Source organism: Corvus kubaryi, unplaced genomic scaffold, assembly GCF_017639235.1.
Source record: "Corvus kubaryi isolate FWS band 111438036 unplaced genomic scaffold, C.kubaryi_AGA036_p1.0 split1-131, whole genome shotgun sequence".
NCBI lineage: Eukaryota > Metazoa > Chordata > Aves > Passeriformes > Corvidae > Corvus > Corvus kubaryi.
This window is the reverse complement of record NW_024582073.1, coordinates 30,054,719-30,071,627: the sequence shown is the minus strand read 5'-3', so window position 1 is coordinate 30,071,627 and position 16,909 is coordinate 30,054,719. Positions and strand designations below refer to the sequence as shown.

Here is a 16,909-nt window from a genome sequence, read left to right as displayed (position 1 = left end):
CACTTTATAAATACCTTGTCCATGGGTCCCAAAACTTGTTGTGGATACAGTTCCAGGAGTGCAGCAGAGAGGGATAATTTTTGTTAGGATAAAACAGCTGAGCTCCAGGTTACAACATGCCCTATCAAAACCTAAAGCCTGGTTTCACAAGGCTTTTCTGTTGCCAAAATCCCTGCTGAAAGGGCAAATCTGATGCTGGGAAAACACATGCACTTTGGAATCAGGAACAGAGCAGTTCTTACCACACGGTTGCCAGTGCAACTGCAGTCTCAGCTCTTGTATTTTAAGCTTCATCTGCTTAGGGGCTTTGATATGATTTATCGTGGTAAGTAGGAACCTTAATCACACAGTGTTGGCTTGAAATAATGATGTAACTGGCAAGGTAAGCCATGTGCCTTGTTCTTTATGAAAACGAGGGGAAAGGTTTGGTTTTTTTTAAGGTGAAGATACAGTTTTACTTAATTGCTGCTTGATGTGAATGAGCTGAGCACTTCCAGTCCCATTCCCAATGTATAAGAATTGCCTGTTTCCTAGATTACGGCTGAAAGACAAACAAAACGTTGCTGTGTCAGGCTTTAAGTGTATCCTGTTTACAGGAGAATTGCCTGCAGTGGCTTTTAAGTACTTTTTTTAGTGATAGAAATAACTTCCTAAAAATGAAACCAAAAAAGTGCAAGAATTTTAGAAATAAATAAAACAGTGCTGTACCTGGCTCTGGCAAAACCTAGAGCTCCTCCTTCCTTTTTTCCCTTCCTACTTGCTTTAACTAGACCACAGGAATTTAAGTGAATATCCTAGTTACTGGAAAAAAAAACCCCAATTTTTTTAGGAAATGCCCTTGTTTTAAGTGGCCAAATAGGATAAAATACTGAAATTTGATGTAGTAAAGTTGAAGTGACTGTATTTATTCCTGCAACAGCAGATTGTGAGCAAGCCTTTAGCACCCTGCCAAAACCCAAGTTTCTTATTCCAATGACATTTTTAAGTCCTGAGAAACTGGCAGTTGTTTGGGGCTTGGCTTTGAACTGCAACTTTGATCTGGCTTCCTGGGATTGAAGAAGGAACACGCCACAGAGGAGCTGGGGCTGCATCTTAAATTCAGGCTTGGCTTAAAAGAACTTGTTCTCAAAATAAATGTGTTGGGTGTACCCTGAAGCTCACAAAAAGTTCATAATCATATAATTTGCCTTGATGAGAAGCTCAGACCACTGCACATAAAAATAAAATAGGCAAAACACCTCTGCCTTCTGATCTTGCTCCAGAAAACAAGTGGCTCTTGAAGAAGCCAGCAGGGCTCGACCTGTTGGTTCCAGACTTGCTGCTAAACCGAGCCTTTTCACGTCAAAGTCAGTGTGTTTTCAGGTTTGTGTGCTGTTATAAAAATGATTTGAGTGTGGTTTGTCTCTTCAGTCTGGTTTTGATGCTTTTCTGAGTTAGGATATTTGCTCTTCAGTCTGCTGAAGTCCCCAGTTCAGACAGTGTTACATGAGGGTTTCTCTTCTTCTTGCCTCCTCCTTTTCCTGCAGTTCACCTCTCCCTCAGACCAAAACTGGTTCTCATTGCCTAATCTGTGACCTGAGGCTTGTTCTGTCATTGATTTTCCTTGCTTAGTGTTGTTTAGCTGGTAAAACAGTATCTTATTTCAGTTTTTCTTCCCTCAATGGCATGTTTTTCATGGCACATCAGTTGGTCTCCTCAAAGTAACTTTTATCTTTCAAATCTAGATGTTAAAAGACTTCACTGAAAGCTGAAAATAAAGTTTATAATTATGCCTTCATCTGTCATGATTAAAAGCCTTGCTCTGAAGTTGGATTTTTTTTCCAATTTCCATTGGCTTGAGTGCATCCTTGCCATGATGGGATTTCCAAAATACAGAGAATAAAGAGGCTCTTGGGCTTCTGGAGGCTGTAGGCGATATTTTAGTGGTGTACATGCTGCATCTTCTCTTTATTACCAATCAAATTAGGGCATGCCTAATCCAATTTGATTTGAAATGACTTCTTTCAGTATGAAGATGAAGAAGCTGCAGAGGAATTCAAGATTTCCAGCTTTGTGGACATGGTCCGGGATTGCAGCCGCATCGGAATCCCCTACAGCTGCCAAGGTAGGGTGGTTTATGCTCAGGGTGAAAGTGTTTTGCACCCTGCAACTTCAGGGAATGAAGATTTCCTTGCCTTAGGAGAGAAATAAGGATTAGTAAGTCATTAGTTTCCTTTTAGCCTCTTTTTCCTTAAGAGTTGAATTTCTTTCTGAGCACTGGAAGCCCTCAGAGTTCATCTGGGGAATGAATGCCCCCAGCATGAGGCAGAGAAATGATTTGCATTCAGAGACGTGTCTTGAGCTGCTACAGAAGTTCTCTGTTCCCATGGGAGCTCCAGATAAATCCTTCTTTATGCAAGGGAAGAATAAACATTTCTTTATGCAAGTTTCCTTTTTTTAGTACTGAAAAAAACTGCCCTGCACGGCTTCCTGTTGGGATCTGGAGCCAGCCTTGAGCCTCAGCAATGTAATCTTGCATTCTTTTTTTTATTCCTATTTCTTTATTGCTTCCCTTAGGGAAGGGTGATACGCTCTGACTGCCTGGAAAGTCATTAATGGCTCATGGGGGAAGGACACGGGTTCTGTGTTAGGAAGGATGAGAAGAAGTTGTGTAGCTTGAGGCTGATAACAACACTTCAGATGGTTTGCAGCTACACCAGGGAGTGCCAAGAGGAAGAGTTTTCCTCTCCCCCAACTTAAAATTCTGATTAAATGGGGATGATGGAAGAAATTCCTCCCTGTGAGGATGGTGAGGCCATGGCACACGGTGCCCAGAGAAGCTGTGGATCCCTGGAAGTGTCCCAGGCCAGGTTGGACAGGGCTTGGAGCAACCTGGAAAAGTGCAAGGTGTCGCTGCCTGTGGCAGGGGGGTGGAATGGGATGGGCTTTAAGGTCCCTTCCCACCCAAACCGGTCTGGGATTCTGGGATGTTGACAGAGGCCAAGGCCAAGTATTTGAGGAACTGGAGTAAGCAAAGCTCCCTGTTTATTATCTTGAATTTTAATAGGCAGCTTTGTTAATCAGCTTGTAATGAAGCTTGCAAGGAGATGTGGAATATCCTGAGAAAAAGGGACAAAATTTGGGGTGTAGAGGAGCTTCTAAAAGCTGCCATCTACACAAAAAATATTTTTCACTTAAAGATTTTCAGTTGTACAAAGAGGGGATAAATGAGACCCTCTGTGAATCTCAAGGCCTCAGAGAGAGCTGAAGTGCCAGGATTTGGGAGGGAATGTTGCTGTGCTCGCTTTGCAGGCCACCTGCAGATATTTGACTGAAGTGCCAGGATTTGTGAGGGAATGTTGCTGTGCTTGCTTTGCAGGCCACCTGCAGATATTTGACATGTTCATCGTGGAGAAGTGGCCGATTGTCCAGGCCTTCGCGCTGGAGGGCATCGGCGGCGACGGCTTCTTCACCATGAAATACGAAGTTAGTGTTTTCCTTTCTCGTTTGCTTTCCGAAGCAGAAGTTACTCATGAAATTATTTTGTTTGGAAAGTACTTTTTGAGATGATCTAGTCCTGACTCATTGCTCGAGTGAGCTGCTAAATTGGATAAAGTTTTTGGGGATCTTGTAAAACTGAGTTTTAACTGTGCCAGGATGGAGACCCCATGCTGTTGCTGAGATTCTGTTTTGAGCTACACAGCACTTTGTCCTGGATAAACCATTATTTGGACATTCTCCCCAGGCCTCTGCCGTGATTTAGAACTTCTTTCCTTTTGTTCTAGAGCCTTCTCTACCAATAACCAATGTTTTTACCCCTACATGGATTTTTTTTTTTTACCCCTAATTTTTTAGAGGGGTTATAGATCTTCAAGAGCAGAGCAGGAGGAGCTGGTTAGTCACAAACACCCTGAGATGAGCTCAGGAAATAAGAAGTGACTGTATTTCTTCGGTCACTGGTTTTGACTGAAGAGATGCATCTCCTTCTCTCACTGACATTTTATATTCATGGGTCATCATACCCTGCTGAATAGGGCATCAGTCAGGATTTATTTGCTCCTATATTTGATAATGATTTGCTGTTCCACTCTGAGCAGCTTCTGTCATTGATTTGCCCATTTATTAATTATGCTCTGAACAGCATTTTCAGATGACAGTTTTGCATTTCTGTACTTGTTTAAAGCTTCTTTGATTTCATTTTTTGAACCTCTGCCGCAGCAATGCAGATGTCCCATTTTTCTTATCACTCTTCCATTTTTACAGCCACAGTGGGCTTTTGTCTGACTCCTGATAGCTGGAAAACCCCCAGAGAACTAATAGTGCCATTGTTAAAGTCTCATCATATCTAGAATTGTACATGCTTGCTCAGAAATCTGTTCTGTGAGTTCATGTTCAGTTTCTGAGCACTGTTCTCTTTCCACTGGTTCCTTTCTTCAGGCTTTTTTTTCATTCCATCACTGGTCCTGTAACACCTTGTGGTGTGAACCTGGCCAAATCATTAGATACAGAGTGCAAACAGATGAGCACCTTTGGGGAGAACAATCAATAGTCCTTCTTGATGTCTGAAATGAGTCAATGAAAATTTTACCGGCAATTCAGGAGCTGTTTGGGTCTTTAATTGCCCTTTAATTACCCCAGTTCATTTCATAAATCTGTGGAGGCTCTGAAAAAATGTTGAGACACTGTGGCACAGACAGAACCTCTCCTGTGTGATCCAGGGAGTTGATCCTGTCTCCAGGCACTCCTGATTACTTAAAAAGGAGCAGGGAAAATTCTTGGACTCCTTTTTTAAGAGCAATCACGTTGGCTCTGGCAGTCCAGCCAGCTCCAGCTGGAGTTCTTGCTTGCTTCCTCCTTGAAAATCATGAGGGGATTTCAAGTGGGAAGTGACATTCTTAACTTCTTACGTGAGTGTTTGTGTGGTTCTCTGTCAGGCAGCTGCTCTGTGTCACTCATGGGGGAGGAAGCCAGTCTGGGAGGGAAGTGCATTTGGGATCACTGTAAATAATCTATGAATTAATACTTCTGCCATTATTAAAAGGGGAGTTTTTAGCTGCATTTTTAGCTCAGACTTTCCCTCTGAGATTTTTCCTCTGGTGTGTGTTCTCTAAGATTTGAATATAATTGAAGGATGATAATTTAGGATTTTTCCCAGTTTTTTAAAGGCAGTTGCTCTCTTACTGCAGAAGTCAGAGTTGCTCAAGATGCTGTAATACAGAGAATTTACTGATAGCTGGATGGAAGTGAGCTCTGGAAATCATTATTAACCTACCTGATTACATGAGTACCTGGAATAACTCTAAAGCAGTGGGTTAAGAAAATTCCAGCCAGTGTTGCATTTTTAACTGAGTGGTGGAGAACCCTGTAAATGCAGAAATCATTCAGATGCAAGCATCCCTTAAGAATATATTTTTAAATATCACTCTCATATGCATCGTCCTACTACTTGGAAGAAAGTATTGCAAAGTTAAACTGTCTTAGCCTAAATTGACATCAGCTTGGAGCAAGAACTGGCTGGTGCTCAGGATGAGTAACCCTGGAATCTGCTTCTTGGCTGTCTTAGCTCAGAAAACTCATCTTGCCCTTCTGCCTGCACCAGCTCATGCTGCTCTTTGCTATTAAACTGAAAAACTTTGTGAAATGATTTGTTTGGAGGATGCAAAGAAAGATTTGCACAGAGTTCAAACCCTCACTGGAGGAGATGAGTCTCTGCACTTGGATCTGGTCAGTTCTTTTGTAACAGGGTGAAAATATTTGTGGAATCAGAGTTAAGAAGCACTGTTAGGGCAGTGTGTTAAAGGCTGCCTCAGTGCAGCTTAAACCTGAATCTGTGGCCTTCTTCGTGGTGTTTTTCACAGAAATGTGTTTAAAATCTCTTTCAGTTAATGGATGTCAGTGTTGACTTGTGGAAGACCTACAGCAAAATGGATCCTGTGTCCTTGGAGGATTTGCTCTTTGAGGTAACGCAGGTGAAATGTTCTGCATCAGCTCCTGCTTGGTGTAACCACAGAGTAAAAGTGTTGTGATTTTGTTTGGTTTAATTAAGTTTATGGACTCAATCTACAGGCTCTGCCTGCTGTTGCTTGCAGGGTCTCCTTCCATTCCTTAAATCTACCAAAAACTCAGCAAAACACCAAAATAACTTGTCTTGGTTTCCTTGAATTTCTTAGTTTGTGCGACATTCTCCTGGAAGTTTTTCTTCGTGTCATTAAACCATGTACAAAGTACACGAAGTTGCTGTGTTTTTGTGTGTTAATCCTCCTTTTGCAGCTAGGAGGGTTAAAAAAATCCCCTTTAACACACAGCCATTCTTCCAGGAGAAAAAAAGCACTTTTCGGGATGCTTTGTAACCCCTTTAAGTGGGGAACAGTGACACTAAGTGGCTGCCCTGATGCTTTGGGAAATACAAACAGTGGGAAGGGATTTTCACATTAATGCCATGCTCTGGTCTCAGTGCTAGAGAGAAAGCATTGTATAAATAATAGTATTTATAATTTAACAGTATATATATATGTTATAATTAGTGGTATATATTAATATTTTAGCTTGACAGCAATTTAATATGTAGCAAATTCAGCAGGAATTATTCTTTATTAATAAAATATTAGTAGTTCACACCAATTTGGTTGTTTAATCAACTGCTGTAATGAAAATTAAAATATCATAAGGTTTTTATGAGGCTCTCAGTCTAAGTAATCGCTCTCTGATATTTCACCTCTCCCTCTCTGTGTGGAAGTGAGATTAATGTTTGGGATTTACCCTACACCTGTTAAGTCTACTCTGAGCAGACCTATTTATCATAATTCGAAGTTTTCATCCTGAAAGTTGTTGTTAAATTGATTTAAATTTTCTGAAGAAAATAAACATAAACCACACACCCACAAAAAGACACCCTGAAAGCCAGCAGAATGTCCTTATCTTTTAAAACATATTTATTTTCTTGAGTTTATTGTTTCATTGGGCAGTCTGTATTCCAGTGAAATGTCACCTTTGCCTTCCTTTCTCTTCTCTTAACACTTGCCTTGGGAAGTAATGTCAAATGTTTTCCTTCTAGGATTTAATGATTTTTGAACACCAGTGGACCAACTTTTTTGCTAATTTTGACACTGAAATTCCCTTCATTCTGGAACTTTCAGAATCTCAGGCGGGGGAGGTAGGCCTGCTTCAGCAATCCTCGAAAATCCTGCTGTTATCCATGCAGAAGGAATAATTATTCAGCATTATTTTGTTGGTTTTTTTTCCCTATCCCATCTCACCTTTCATGTTTGAGGAGTAAAAATGCATGGTTTGGGTTTTTTTTTAAGTCACCACCCACCTTAAAAATCCATGGTATGATGGCTTAGGACTGCTGGGGTAATTCAGTCAAGTGTTTGCTTGCTGATAATTCAATTTAGGTGATATATATATGCACAAGAGATATTTGTAGGTAGATTAACTTTCATTTGGATGGAATCTGGTATGTGCAGGGCTTAACCAGTTGAATTTGCACATATCAAGCCTCGAACATAACTGAGGGGAGCACAGGGCATGGGAGAAAATAGCACAGGATTTCTGGGGGTGGCTGTTGCTTTTGAAGCATTTTGTTGCTTTTTTGATGCATTTTGAAGCATTTTGATGCTTTTCTGGATGCATTTTGAAGCATTTTGTTGCTTTTGGATGCATTTTGAAGCATTTTAATGCTTTTTTAAAGCATTTTTTTACTTCCTCTGGGATCGTGGAAGGTGTCCCTGCCCATGGAAGGGGGTTGGAACTAAACGGGCTTAAGGCCCCTCCCAACCTAAACCATTCAATGATTTAAAATATGAGAGACTTAGTGGTGTTTATGTTTGTTTGTGGAGGTTGGAAGTATTTTTGAGGGTTCAGGAGTTTTCTTTGAGAAGGACAATTCAGGTTTTTTCTTAATGATAGGATATTTCACACTTCCCTTCATATGCTTCTTAATAAATTTTTTTTTTTTCAATTCTTCACAGCCCTTCAGAAGTTATTTCAGCCATGGCATGATCTCAAGCCATATAACAGATAACAGGTAATTATTACCCATTATTCCCTGGGGTGTCAATAGTTCCTCAATATTTTATTTCCATATCCCTGATGCCATAATGCTTAAAATTCCTTGTGGGATCATCTCAATATATCCCATTTCATACTGGAAAAAAGCCCCATGCAAAGGCAGTTCCTGGAAGGATAAGCTGAATTTTCACAGGATTTAATGCTGTAGTTCTTACATATATCATGAAATTTTGTGCATTATGATCAGTTCCTTTCCTGTTCCATCCCTGGAAACCCCAGCTGGGTTGGACAGGGCTTGGAGCAAGCTGGGATAGCGGAAGGTGTCCCTGCCCATGGCAGGGGGTGGACTGAGATGATCTTTAAGGTCCCTTCCAACCCAAACCATCCTCTATGGCAGAGTTTTAACTGAAAGCTGTTGTGTTGCAAAATCCACGTTGTGCTGTTTTGAGCTAAATTGAGGTTTGTTTATCTTCTTGAATCTCTCTGCACATTCTTCAGTATGTGGGACAAACCAGTGGAATTCAATGCCCTTCGTTGCTGGCAGCATCCTCTGTTGTTTGCATTGCAATAATGAAAAGAAAATCCTTGACCTCTCCAGCTGAGTCTTGGGCCCAAAGCCAGAACTGAACCCAAAATAGTTTTGTTTGTTTCCAACACGGTCTTCTCAGGGTTTTTCAAGATGGTGAATTTTAAACTAAGCAGCTTTTCAAGGCAGTTTAAGATGAAAGAATCTTCCAAGAGCATTGGGGAACAGCCTTGAGATATGTTATTGTATTTTAAAGAATTGATCATCTTTTTAATGCAAGTGGGTTTTTTCTTTGGAGTTTGGTCCTTTCAGTGGGAAGTTTCGTGCAGCTTTAGTAATTTTTTTGATCCCACTCTTGTAGTGAGAAATTCAGCAGTTAGTCCATTACACTTGAAAGCTTTGATTTCACTTGTTGTTTATAAACTTCCTGTGATGTTTTGGTGGTGATTCCCTCTCTCCTCCTAAGCCCGAGCCGGCAGCCCTTTGTCCTGTTTGGCAGCCACTCCACGAAGGAAAACTTGAACTCTGGGAACTTTAATTTTCCATCTGAAGGACATCTGGTTCGAAACACTGGCCTTGGTGGAAGCACTGCCAAGCATATGGTAAGCCTCTGGAGAAGTTATCTGAGATTTTAAAGCATTGTAGATGCTCTTTTTCTTCGTATATTTTTTGTGGTTATCTTCCATAAGTTAAATACTTCATTCTTCTTAACATAAAGCAGCTTAGCAATCCATCAGTTTAAGGAACAAATTTGCTTTTTCTTTCTCTTTCCATGTTAAACCATACTGGATTCTTAATCAGGGGACTGCTGAATGAGTTAAAATAATTTATTCTCTGTAAAAAGACAACTGGTGCTGTAAGTGGGTGGGGGAGAGAGAAATGCTGTTTGTGAGGATCTGTGTCCTGGCCACAAAGTGAAAATCTTTTATGATACACTTACTGTGACACACAGATTTTATTTTAATCACATTTGTTTAGCCATTTCTTAAAAAAGAAAACGAAAAGACACTTTTTTTTTGATAATACCTTTATGAATAAACCTGGGATCCTGACGTATATCCAAATTCCAGTGTGTGCTCAGCAACTGTTGATGAAACTCTGAAAAGTCTTTCATAGTTCCAGGACTGTTCTGATGAAGTTGTAAAGATTAACTTGTTTCCATTTCCAAGTGAAAGCTTGGTTGTTAAACATTTGCTGAGGTCCGTGGCTTGTTGCACTGCGGCGCAGGGGCCGTGCCTGGGCAAGCGACCCCAGGGAATTGGGATCCTCTGGCTGGAGGGCCTGGGTGGCTCCAGAAGGCAACTGGCAGCGAAGGAGGAGAGAGGTAGAGTGTGGAGAGAGCTCCCTGCTGCCTCCAGGGGCTCTGGGAGTGGCAGTGGTGTGAGCCCTGAGCAGGTGGATGTGGCTGAGCGCAGGTCTTGGTGGAGTGAGCGCATGAGTGAGGCCATGAGTTCATGAGCTTGTCAACATTTCATGTGGAGCTGCCTCAGGGATGGTTGGATGTGGGAGTTCTGGGCACAAATCATGTGTCCAGAGCCTGAGAAAGGAATGTTTTTGCATCCTGGTGAAATCTCATCCTCCATTTGCTGCTCTAACCCTATTTCTGTAAAAACACTTTCAGTTCTGTCTTTTCTTCCCTTGTTAACAATAAGATACCATTTGATACCTTTGAAAGTGCAAGTACAGTGTTATTCTGATGTACTTGCTCCATCTGTTGTCCTCAGATTCTGATGCTGTTTTTAAAAAGGTGGTTTATTTACAGGTACAGGTGATACTGTTTTAATAGGGTGTCATGAAAATAGTAAATAAGACCAAGTGCCAGCATAGTTATGGGAACCTGACACACTTTCCTCTTCATGAAAAGAGCAGTTGACATAGGAAATTGAAAACACAAGTCAGAGCTCATCTCCTTTCCAAAGTCTTTCAACCATTCAGGTCAAGTCAAAAGTGAAATAGACCTTTGAAAACGTAAGTTGCTTTTTCACAATCCAGTTCCGTCTGTGTCGTAAACTTCTGTAGTCTGTCAGTGCTTAGAAGACTTAAGGGGAATGTAGTTAATTGTTAATTATTGCACCAATTTGTTTTACTGATGGCTTTTTGTATCTCATTAATACTGACTGCTAGGTAGTGCAGTGTGTATCTCCAAAGGGACCTCTGGCTTGTTCAAGGACCTATTTTTTTGGAGCCACTCACATTCCTTTCCTGGGTAAGTACATTAAACATACCAAGGAAGTTATTACCTCTGATTCCATGAAAATTTGTAGCAATTAAAGCTTTGCTTCCTTTATGAGCATCAGGCCACAGAATGGTAGATTCTGTAGCCAGTGCATGAAATCATAGCAGATTTTTTGGGTAAAATCTGTCAGATCTGAGAGTGCAGACCCTTTTTTAAGTACTAAGCAAATATTTAAGTCCATGTTCCATATGGGTTTATAAAAAACAGTCTCCAAAACCACAGTAATTCAAATGGGTAGTTGTCAAGTAACTGAGGACTTTTAAAAAGATAGAGAAAATTCTTTCACTCTTATCTTTTATCCTCTGGTTTGGGCCCAGTATAGTGAGTTACAATAGCTGTATTCCCAAATAAAAACAAGCCATGTAAAATTTTTAAAAAACATTTTCTTATGTATTTCAAATGGCTGGAAGAGTCCATAGATAAAGTCAGTCCTTAGGGTTATCTTGAAATCATACTGAGCTCAGAAAAGCTGAAGGGAAGACAGTTGGAGGATTGGAATTACAGCCTGTGTTTGTCCTAGTAACATAAAATACTGGATAAATTTCATGTAAGATGTGCAGCAGAAATGTTCTTAAAGTGGTTAAACCAAACCTTTTTTTTATTAATACAGGAAATGACAATGAGATGCACAAGCAAACTGACCAAGTGTAAGCTGCCAACTTTTTATGTTATTCCTTACTCTTCTCTCTTTCTACCTTGTGGCAGTAGGTGAAACCTGCTTTTAGTGGCTGTTGGCATTTGCAGACACATTTTTATTCAGAATAATGTGCCTGGGACAGGGTTTCAAAGGCAAAATGCTCGTGGAGAGTTTCAGTGGGTGCAGTTAGGAGTTGTTAGTGTGGCAGCAGCAGAGTAGGAAAGGAAATAATAGTAAATTTTGCTCAAATTGTAGTAAAAAAAGTAATAATCTTAACAGTTACTTAAATATTTTACAAGATACTTCATATATACCAAGGGGAAAAGTATCTCGCACTGTAGCATCTTGCACAGATAGAAGGAAAAGTAATTTTTAGACCAGTTTCATGAACAATGTGTAAGATTTATGATGCTTAGTGAGAATGCCAACAGGGAACACTCAAAACTTGTGAAGAAATTCACTGTGTTAAAGTTAGATCAAAGTTAATTTTTTTTAGTTGGGAAGCTGCAAAGCTTCTGCTCATTTTAACCTTCTCAAAATCAGACTTTGTTTATCCATGTTGATTTCCACTTCCTCTGCTTGTTGTAGATCCCTGTCCAGCTGAGAACAGAGTAGATAATCTGCTTTGGTCCTGCTCTCTCTCTTGATAAACCAGACCTTTCCTTAGAGATTTTGTCCTCCTTGTCAGTTGGGATCATTTTAGGAGCCTGTCTTTGCTTCTGCAAAGCTGTGTGACCTGGTAGCAAGATATTAAAGATGTGTCAGTACTCTCACACTAAATACTGTTGGCTCTTGGTAATTGTGAGACATAAAAACAGAGTAACTGCACTGAGCAGCAGATTTCCCCTTTTTTCATAGACAACTGAACTCCAGCAGGTATTTTTTCTTGCCTGTATGTTCTCCTCAAACACTTCTTGTCCTTCTTCAAAAATCATTTGTACTAAGTACATTTTTAATCAAGGTGAGTAGAGAAGCTCTGAACAAAGCAGGGGTTGATAAAGGCAGTAATTTTAAAAGAATATAATTTTCTTGGAAGCATCCCTGTATTGGTTCAAATAATCTAATTTCAACAACAGCAGCATAATTGGCTTTTCTGACAAACCTGAACTCATGATTTTTGGCTTAGTTTGCATTGAGTCCTGTAACTGGTTCTTACAGGTGTCAATATTTTATAAAAAATTAAATAAAAGTATTTCATGAACACCATTCAGTCCAAGTTTGGCTGTACTGATTGGCTGGAGTGCATAAACCAACTCTGTAAATTGAAGGATAAACTGGGGTGAATTTTGTGATTCTGTTTTTTTAAGAAAATGCTTCAAAAGCAACTATGTTGTTTTACATTTTGCACTCCTAGCTTTAAAATGTTAAAGTGGGAAGAAGAGTAAGGTAAAGGACACCTCACTGAGGTGTTTTCCTACAAATATATAGGTGAATTTGAGGGAAAATAGGAATGGTTACAAAGTCTGGAAGAATTAGAATATAAAGGAATTACATTCCTTTACTGGGTGCAGTGAAAACATGCTAAGTGCATATGAAAGCACAGGAAATTGCAATCAAGAAACCTGAAAAAGCAGGGAGAAGGCTGAATTTTAAAATCACTTGCTGCTGTTGGGGATGATCAAAGACAAGCTTTGGTGCATTTTGAGGTTCCTCCACATCTGGGATCTTCAGATGCTTTTTTTCCGTCCTTCAGGAATGCTTTGCATATGGCTTAAATACTGTATCCTTCTCTTTCCTGCCCCCTCTTCCCTCCCTCAATATTGGCAGTGGCAGAGGAGTAAATGAGAGGACTTAAAATTTAGGGAAGCAGTAATTTTGTTGATCTGCTCATCTTTTTGTTATAATTTAGCAAGAAAACAGAGGCTGATGTTGTTTGGTTGGGCACATGTGGGTTTTTCCCAGTGGTTCTGGAGCTATAAAATAACTGAAAGTCATTCCTGGCTTCGCCTGACTTTGGTTTGTTTCTGTACAATTTTTTCAGTCCCCTTTTAAGAAGGGAATTGGACTAAGCTGAGTTTGAGATTTCATGGAATTGTGGAATGGTTTGGGTTGGAAGAGATCTTTAAAGATCATCTCATTCCACCCTCATCCATGGGCGGGGACACCTTCCACTGTCCCAGGCTGCTCCAAGCCCCATCCAGCCTGGCCTTGGACACCTCCAGGGATCCAGGGGCAGCCACAGCTTCTCTGGGGAATCCATTCCAGGGCTTCACAACCTTCACAGGGAACAATTCCTTCCCAATATCCCATCTATCCCTGCTCTCTGTCAATGTGCAGCCATTCCCCATGTCCTGGCACTCCAGGCCCTGGATTTAGGATGTGGTTCTAAACCCAACTGCAGCAAAAGTCAACAGTAAAACATATTTTTTTATTCTTGACTAACAAAAGCACCGGATACATTTGTGTCAAGAGGTATTTTCCCAAAATATCCTGTAATTTGAGCAATTTCCTTGCTCTAATTGAATTTTCTTACACAAGAAGCTTAACTGTAAAGCTACTTCTCCACTTATTTCACCAAGGACCCCTTCCTTGTTATTAAGGGAGTTGTGCAATGAGAGGAAAAAACTGCTCCTTTAAAGAGAGGAGGAAGAAAACTCTACCTGTCCAGTAAATGTTGTGTTTGTATTTCTCTTCAGTACGCTGTTGTCGCAAATATATTCTGCTGTTGTAGAGGCTGTGCTTGCTGGCATTGAGTGCTATGCTAAAACTTCCACTGAATCCAAGGTAAATGAAGCCCCCTGTAATTGTTCTCTCTCTGTAATTGTTGATTTGGATTGCTTGCAGTATGAGATTTACGTGCAAACCAAAATGAAAACCAAAATAATTCCAATGTTATGAGTCGAGTTCGTACCGTGGCCTCCAACCAGTCTCTGAATTCTGTTTAAGAAAAAAGAGAGATTTCAGAGTGTGCCTTAATTTTACCCATCTCCAGTTGGTTTTTCCAGCTTCTCGTGAATTTTCCTGACCTCATAGTAAGGAAAATGAGATCTGTGAAAGAACAAATTTTAGCCTGGTGCATCAGTGTGTTACTGTTTAGTGTCTCTTGTTGATGTCATGGGTGCTCCTGGAGCTGCTGGGATTTGGAAGGATGGGAAAAAGGTATTTTATTCTTTATTTCCTTTTTTCAGGCAAAGGAGGTGGCAGAGCAGGTGCTCCTGTCTGTGTTAGACACCGTTGGCTTAGCACAGCTGAAATCTGCTTTACGGTGTGTATTTCCATAGTTACTGATTGCTCATTGTCCCACTGGATTGGCTTCTTTGGGGGAAAAAATATTCATTATAAACTGAGAAATATTAATTTTAAACTGAACTTGCCTGGCTGCCAAATTCCAAGACTTCCTAATGCATTCAGACTTTAAAAATCATTATAATTATTCCATTTTCCTGCTTTCTTAATCACTTATTTTCCTTTAAGTCTATTCCTGCTTATTTTTTACATTTAAAAGTACAAACCACACATCTCACCTTTACAATTTCTGTTCTACAGCTCCAAAATCGCTTTTCAAATTCAGGCTGTGAACAACCATGGCAGGTTTGTATCACTGTCTTACAACTTCTTGTTATTAATTAGTGCTTCTCATACAGTAATTAATTTTTCTCTTCTTGGAAACCTCGTGTTTGATTATTTCATATGAGATGTGCTAAATGCTTTTGCGTATGAGATAGTTCAGTGATTTCATATCTGTAATTCTGTGGAATCTTAAAAACATTAAAAGGAATAAAAAGCAGTTGGGCAGACTAATTTTATTAACTGTTAATGAGTAGAAGCAGCGTGAGCTCGTTAAGAGTTTCATTTTAAAAATGCTTTTAACTTAGTAGATATCACAAATTTGTGCTTATTTAATCCCCACACTAATTGACTGAAATGACCTGCACAAATAAGAGTGTATTTTAAAATGAAACAGTATTTTTGGCTGCTGGGGAGTCACAGAAGAATGATCTAACATTTAAATATTTAATTGTCATTGTTGTTCTAGAATTACTCCGTTGGATAACGAGGATAGTCTGAGTTTGATCAAAACGGTAAGTTATAATAGTATTTATTTAATTAGAAAATAGAGCTCAAGTGCCTGTTTTTGTGGGGCATGCTGAGATTTTTATGGGAATATAAGTGTAAGAGGAGAGATGAGAGAGATTTCAGATGCTGGAACAAATTTAACGAGAAGTCAGAATTCAGAATAAAACATTACCACAGATTGATGCTCTTGGGTTTTCACCACGATATAGGAATGGTGGTTTAGGATGTTTGAAAAATACAGATTTTACTGTTTCAATTGAAATCTTTCAAATTCTGCTTTCTCTTCCCTTTCCCTCCAACTGCTGGATTGCTGCAGGCATCTATGATGGTGTTTGACATTCCAGACCTGCTCACGGGAAGAGGATGCTTGGGATCCGTTGTGTTTTCGGAGTCCTTTCTGACATCACAGATACAGGTCAAAGAAAAAGGTGAGTGTTTTAAATTCTGCCACCACTCTTGTCCTTCTGCTGGCTTTGCTGTGATGGGAAAGCCAGAGGAATTCCAATGGATGTTTTTGCTGTTACCTGGCTGGGTTTGGAACCCTTTTAGTGGGGAGAAGAGCAAAGGAAGAAGCCATAGAAAGACCAGAATAAATCAGGATTTCTTTGGAACTTTGTAGCCAGCTCTGGGTGTGTCAGAGCACAAGAGGACTGGGAGTTAATCTGCTGTGAAAGCTTCATTTAAACGCTCAGAAATCCTTAAAATAACAAGATTTTCAGATTTACTAAAGAAACTTCAAGTCTTAAAAGTAACTCACTGGACATTCTGAACTATATGGGTGCTATTAGTTTAGTGGCCATGGTGATATGAGGTCAAAGGTTGGATTTAGTGACCTTGGAGGTCTTTTCCAACCTTAATAATTCCCTGATTCCACTGCTTTGCTTCCCGTGGCTTCCCTGCAGATGGCAGCATCAGTCCAGACTCCAGGCACGTTATCCTGACCGCAGCTATCCCGAGATTTGCTTCCTGGCTGGTGAGTGAGGGCACACAGCCTCAGCTCAGCTCATCCACGCACACATCCACAAAGCAAAACTTGCTGTGGGAGTGGGGATGTCTGGGGGAAAATATGGACCTTGGGCATTGGAACAGAATGCTGTAATTTTCACATATTCTGTTTTTTTAAATAGGGGGAATAAGTGAAAAACTAAGTGGAAACAAGCTGGTTCCATCCATAGCACAAGTTTTAAATTATTTCATTTTCACCATGTCAGGTTTTTAGCTGTTTGAAAGTCTGGGTGTTTTTGAAGTGCACAGTTTGACGTTTGAAAATTCTGTTTATTGTAGGGCACTTTAGATCACCCCAAAAGCAAGCAAGGTCTGATTGCAGGGCTCTAACACACTACACAGTTTAGAGGGAGAATTCCAAAGCTTGTAACAAAGCTGGGCATTGCTCTTTGGCAGTGCATGCTGGAACAGTAATAAAAGATAGGACTGGATGGGATACACTTTCTGTCTATATAATATTATTTAAGTCTATAAAACAATTTAATGAGGAGGATGTAGT

At 40.1% G+C, this 16,909-nt stretch overlaps 1 protein-coding gene across 2 annotated transcripts in view; it reads left to right on the top strand.

Annotated features, from left to right (window-relative positions):
• DNAAF9 (dynein axonemal assembly factor 9) overlaps positions 1 to 16,909 on the top strand; it is a 67,408-nt gene that overhangs the window by 17,296 nt on the left and 33,203 nt on the right. The window contains exons 5-18 of one of the 2 annotated variants that reach the window (XM_042053758.1): positions 2,008 to 2,104; positions 3,359 to 3,465; positions 5,862 to 5,939; positions 7,034 to 7,132; positions 7,950 to 8,005; positions 8,982 to 9,117; positions 10,640 to 10,721; positions 11,362 to 11,398; positions 14,025 to 14,112; positions 14,517 to 14,593; positions 14,875 to 14,919; positions 15,365 to 15,410; positions 15,722 to 15,833; positions 16,308 to 16,378. In XM_042053758.1, coding sequence (XP_041909692.1) covers positions 2,008 to 2,104; positions 3,359 to 3,465; positions 5,862 to 5,939; positions 7,034 to 7,132; positions 7,950 to 8,005; positions 8,982 to 9,117; positions 10,640 to 10,721; positions 11,362 to 11,398; positions 14,025 to 14,112; positions 14,517 to 14,593; positions 14,875 to 14,919; positions 15,365 to 15,410; positions 15,722 to 15,833; positions 16,308 to 16,378 — 1,131 coding nt within the window. Of the gene's footprint in view, positions 1 to 2,007; positions 2,105 to 3,291; positions 3,466 to 5,861; positions 5,940 to 7,033; positions 7,133 to 7,949; positions 8,006 to 8,981; positions 9,118 to 10,639; positions 10,722 to 11,361; positions 11,399 to 14,024; positions 14,113 to 14,516; positions 14,594 to 14,874; positions 14,920 to 15,364; positions 15,411 to 15,721; positions 15,834 to 16,307; positions 16,379 to 16,909 lie in introns of both variants that reach the window. The other variant, XM_042053759.1, reaches the window with a different exon arrangement.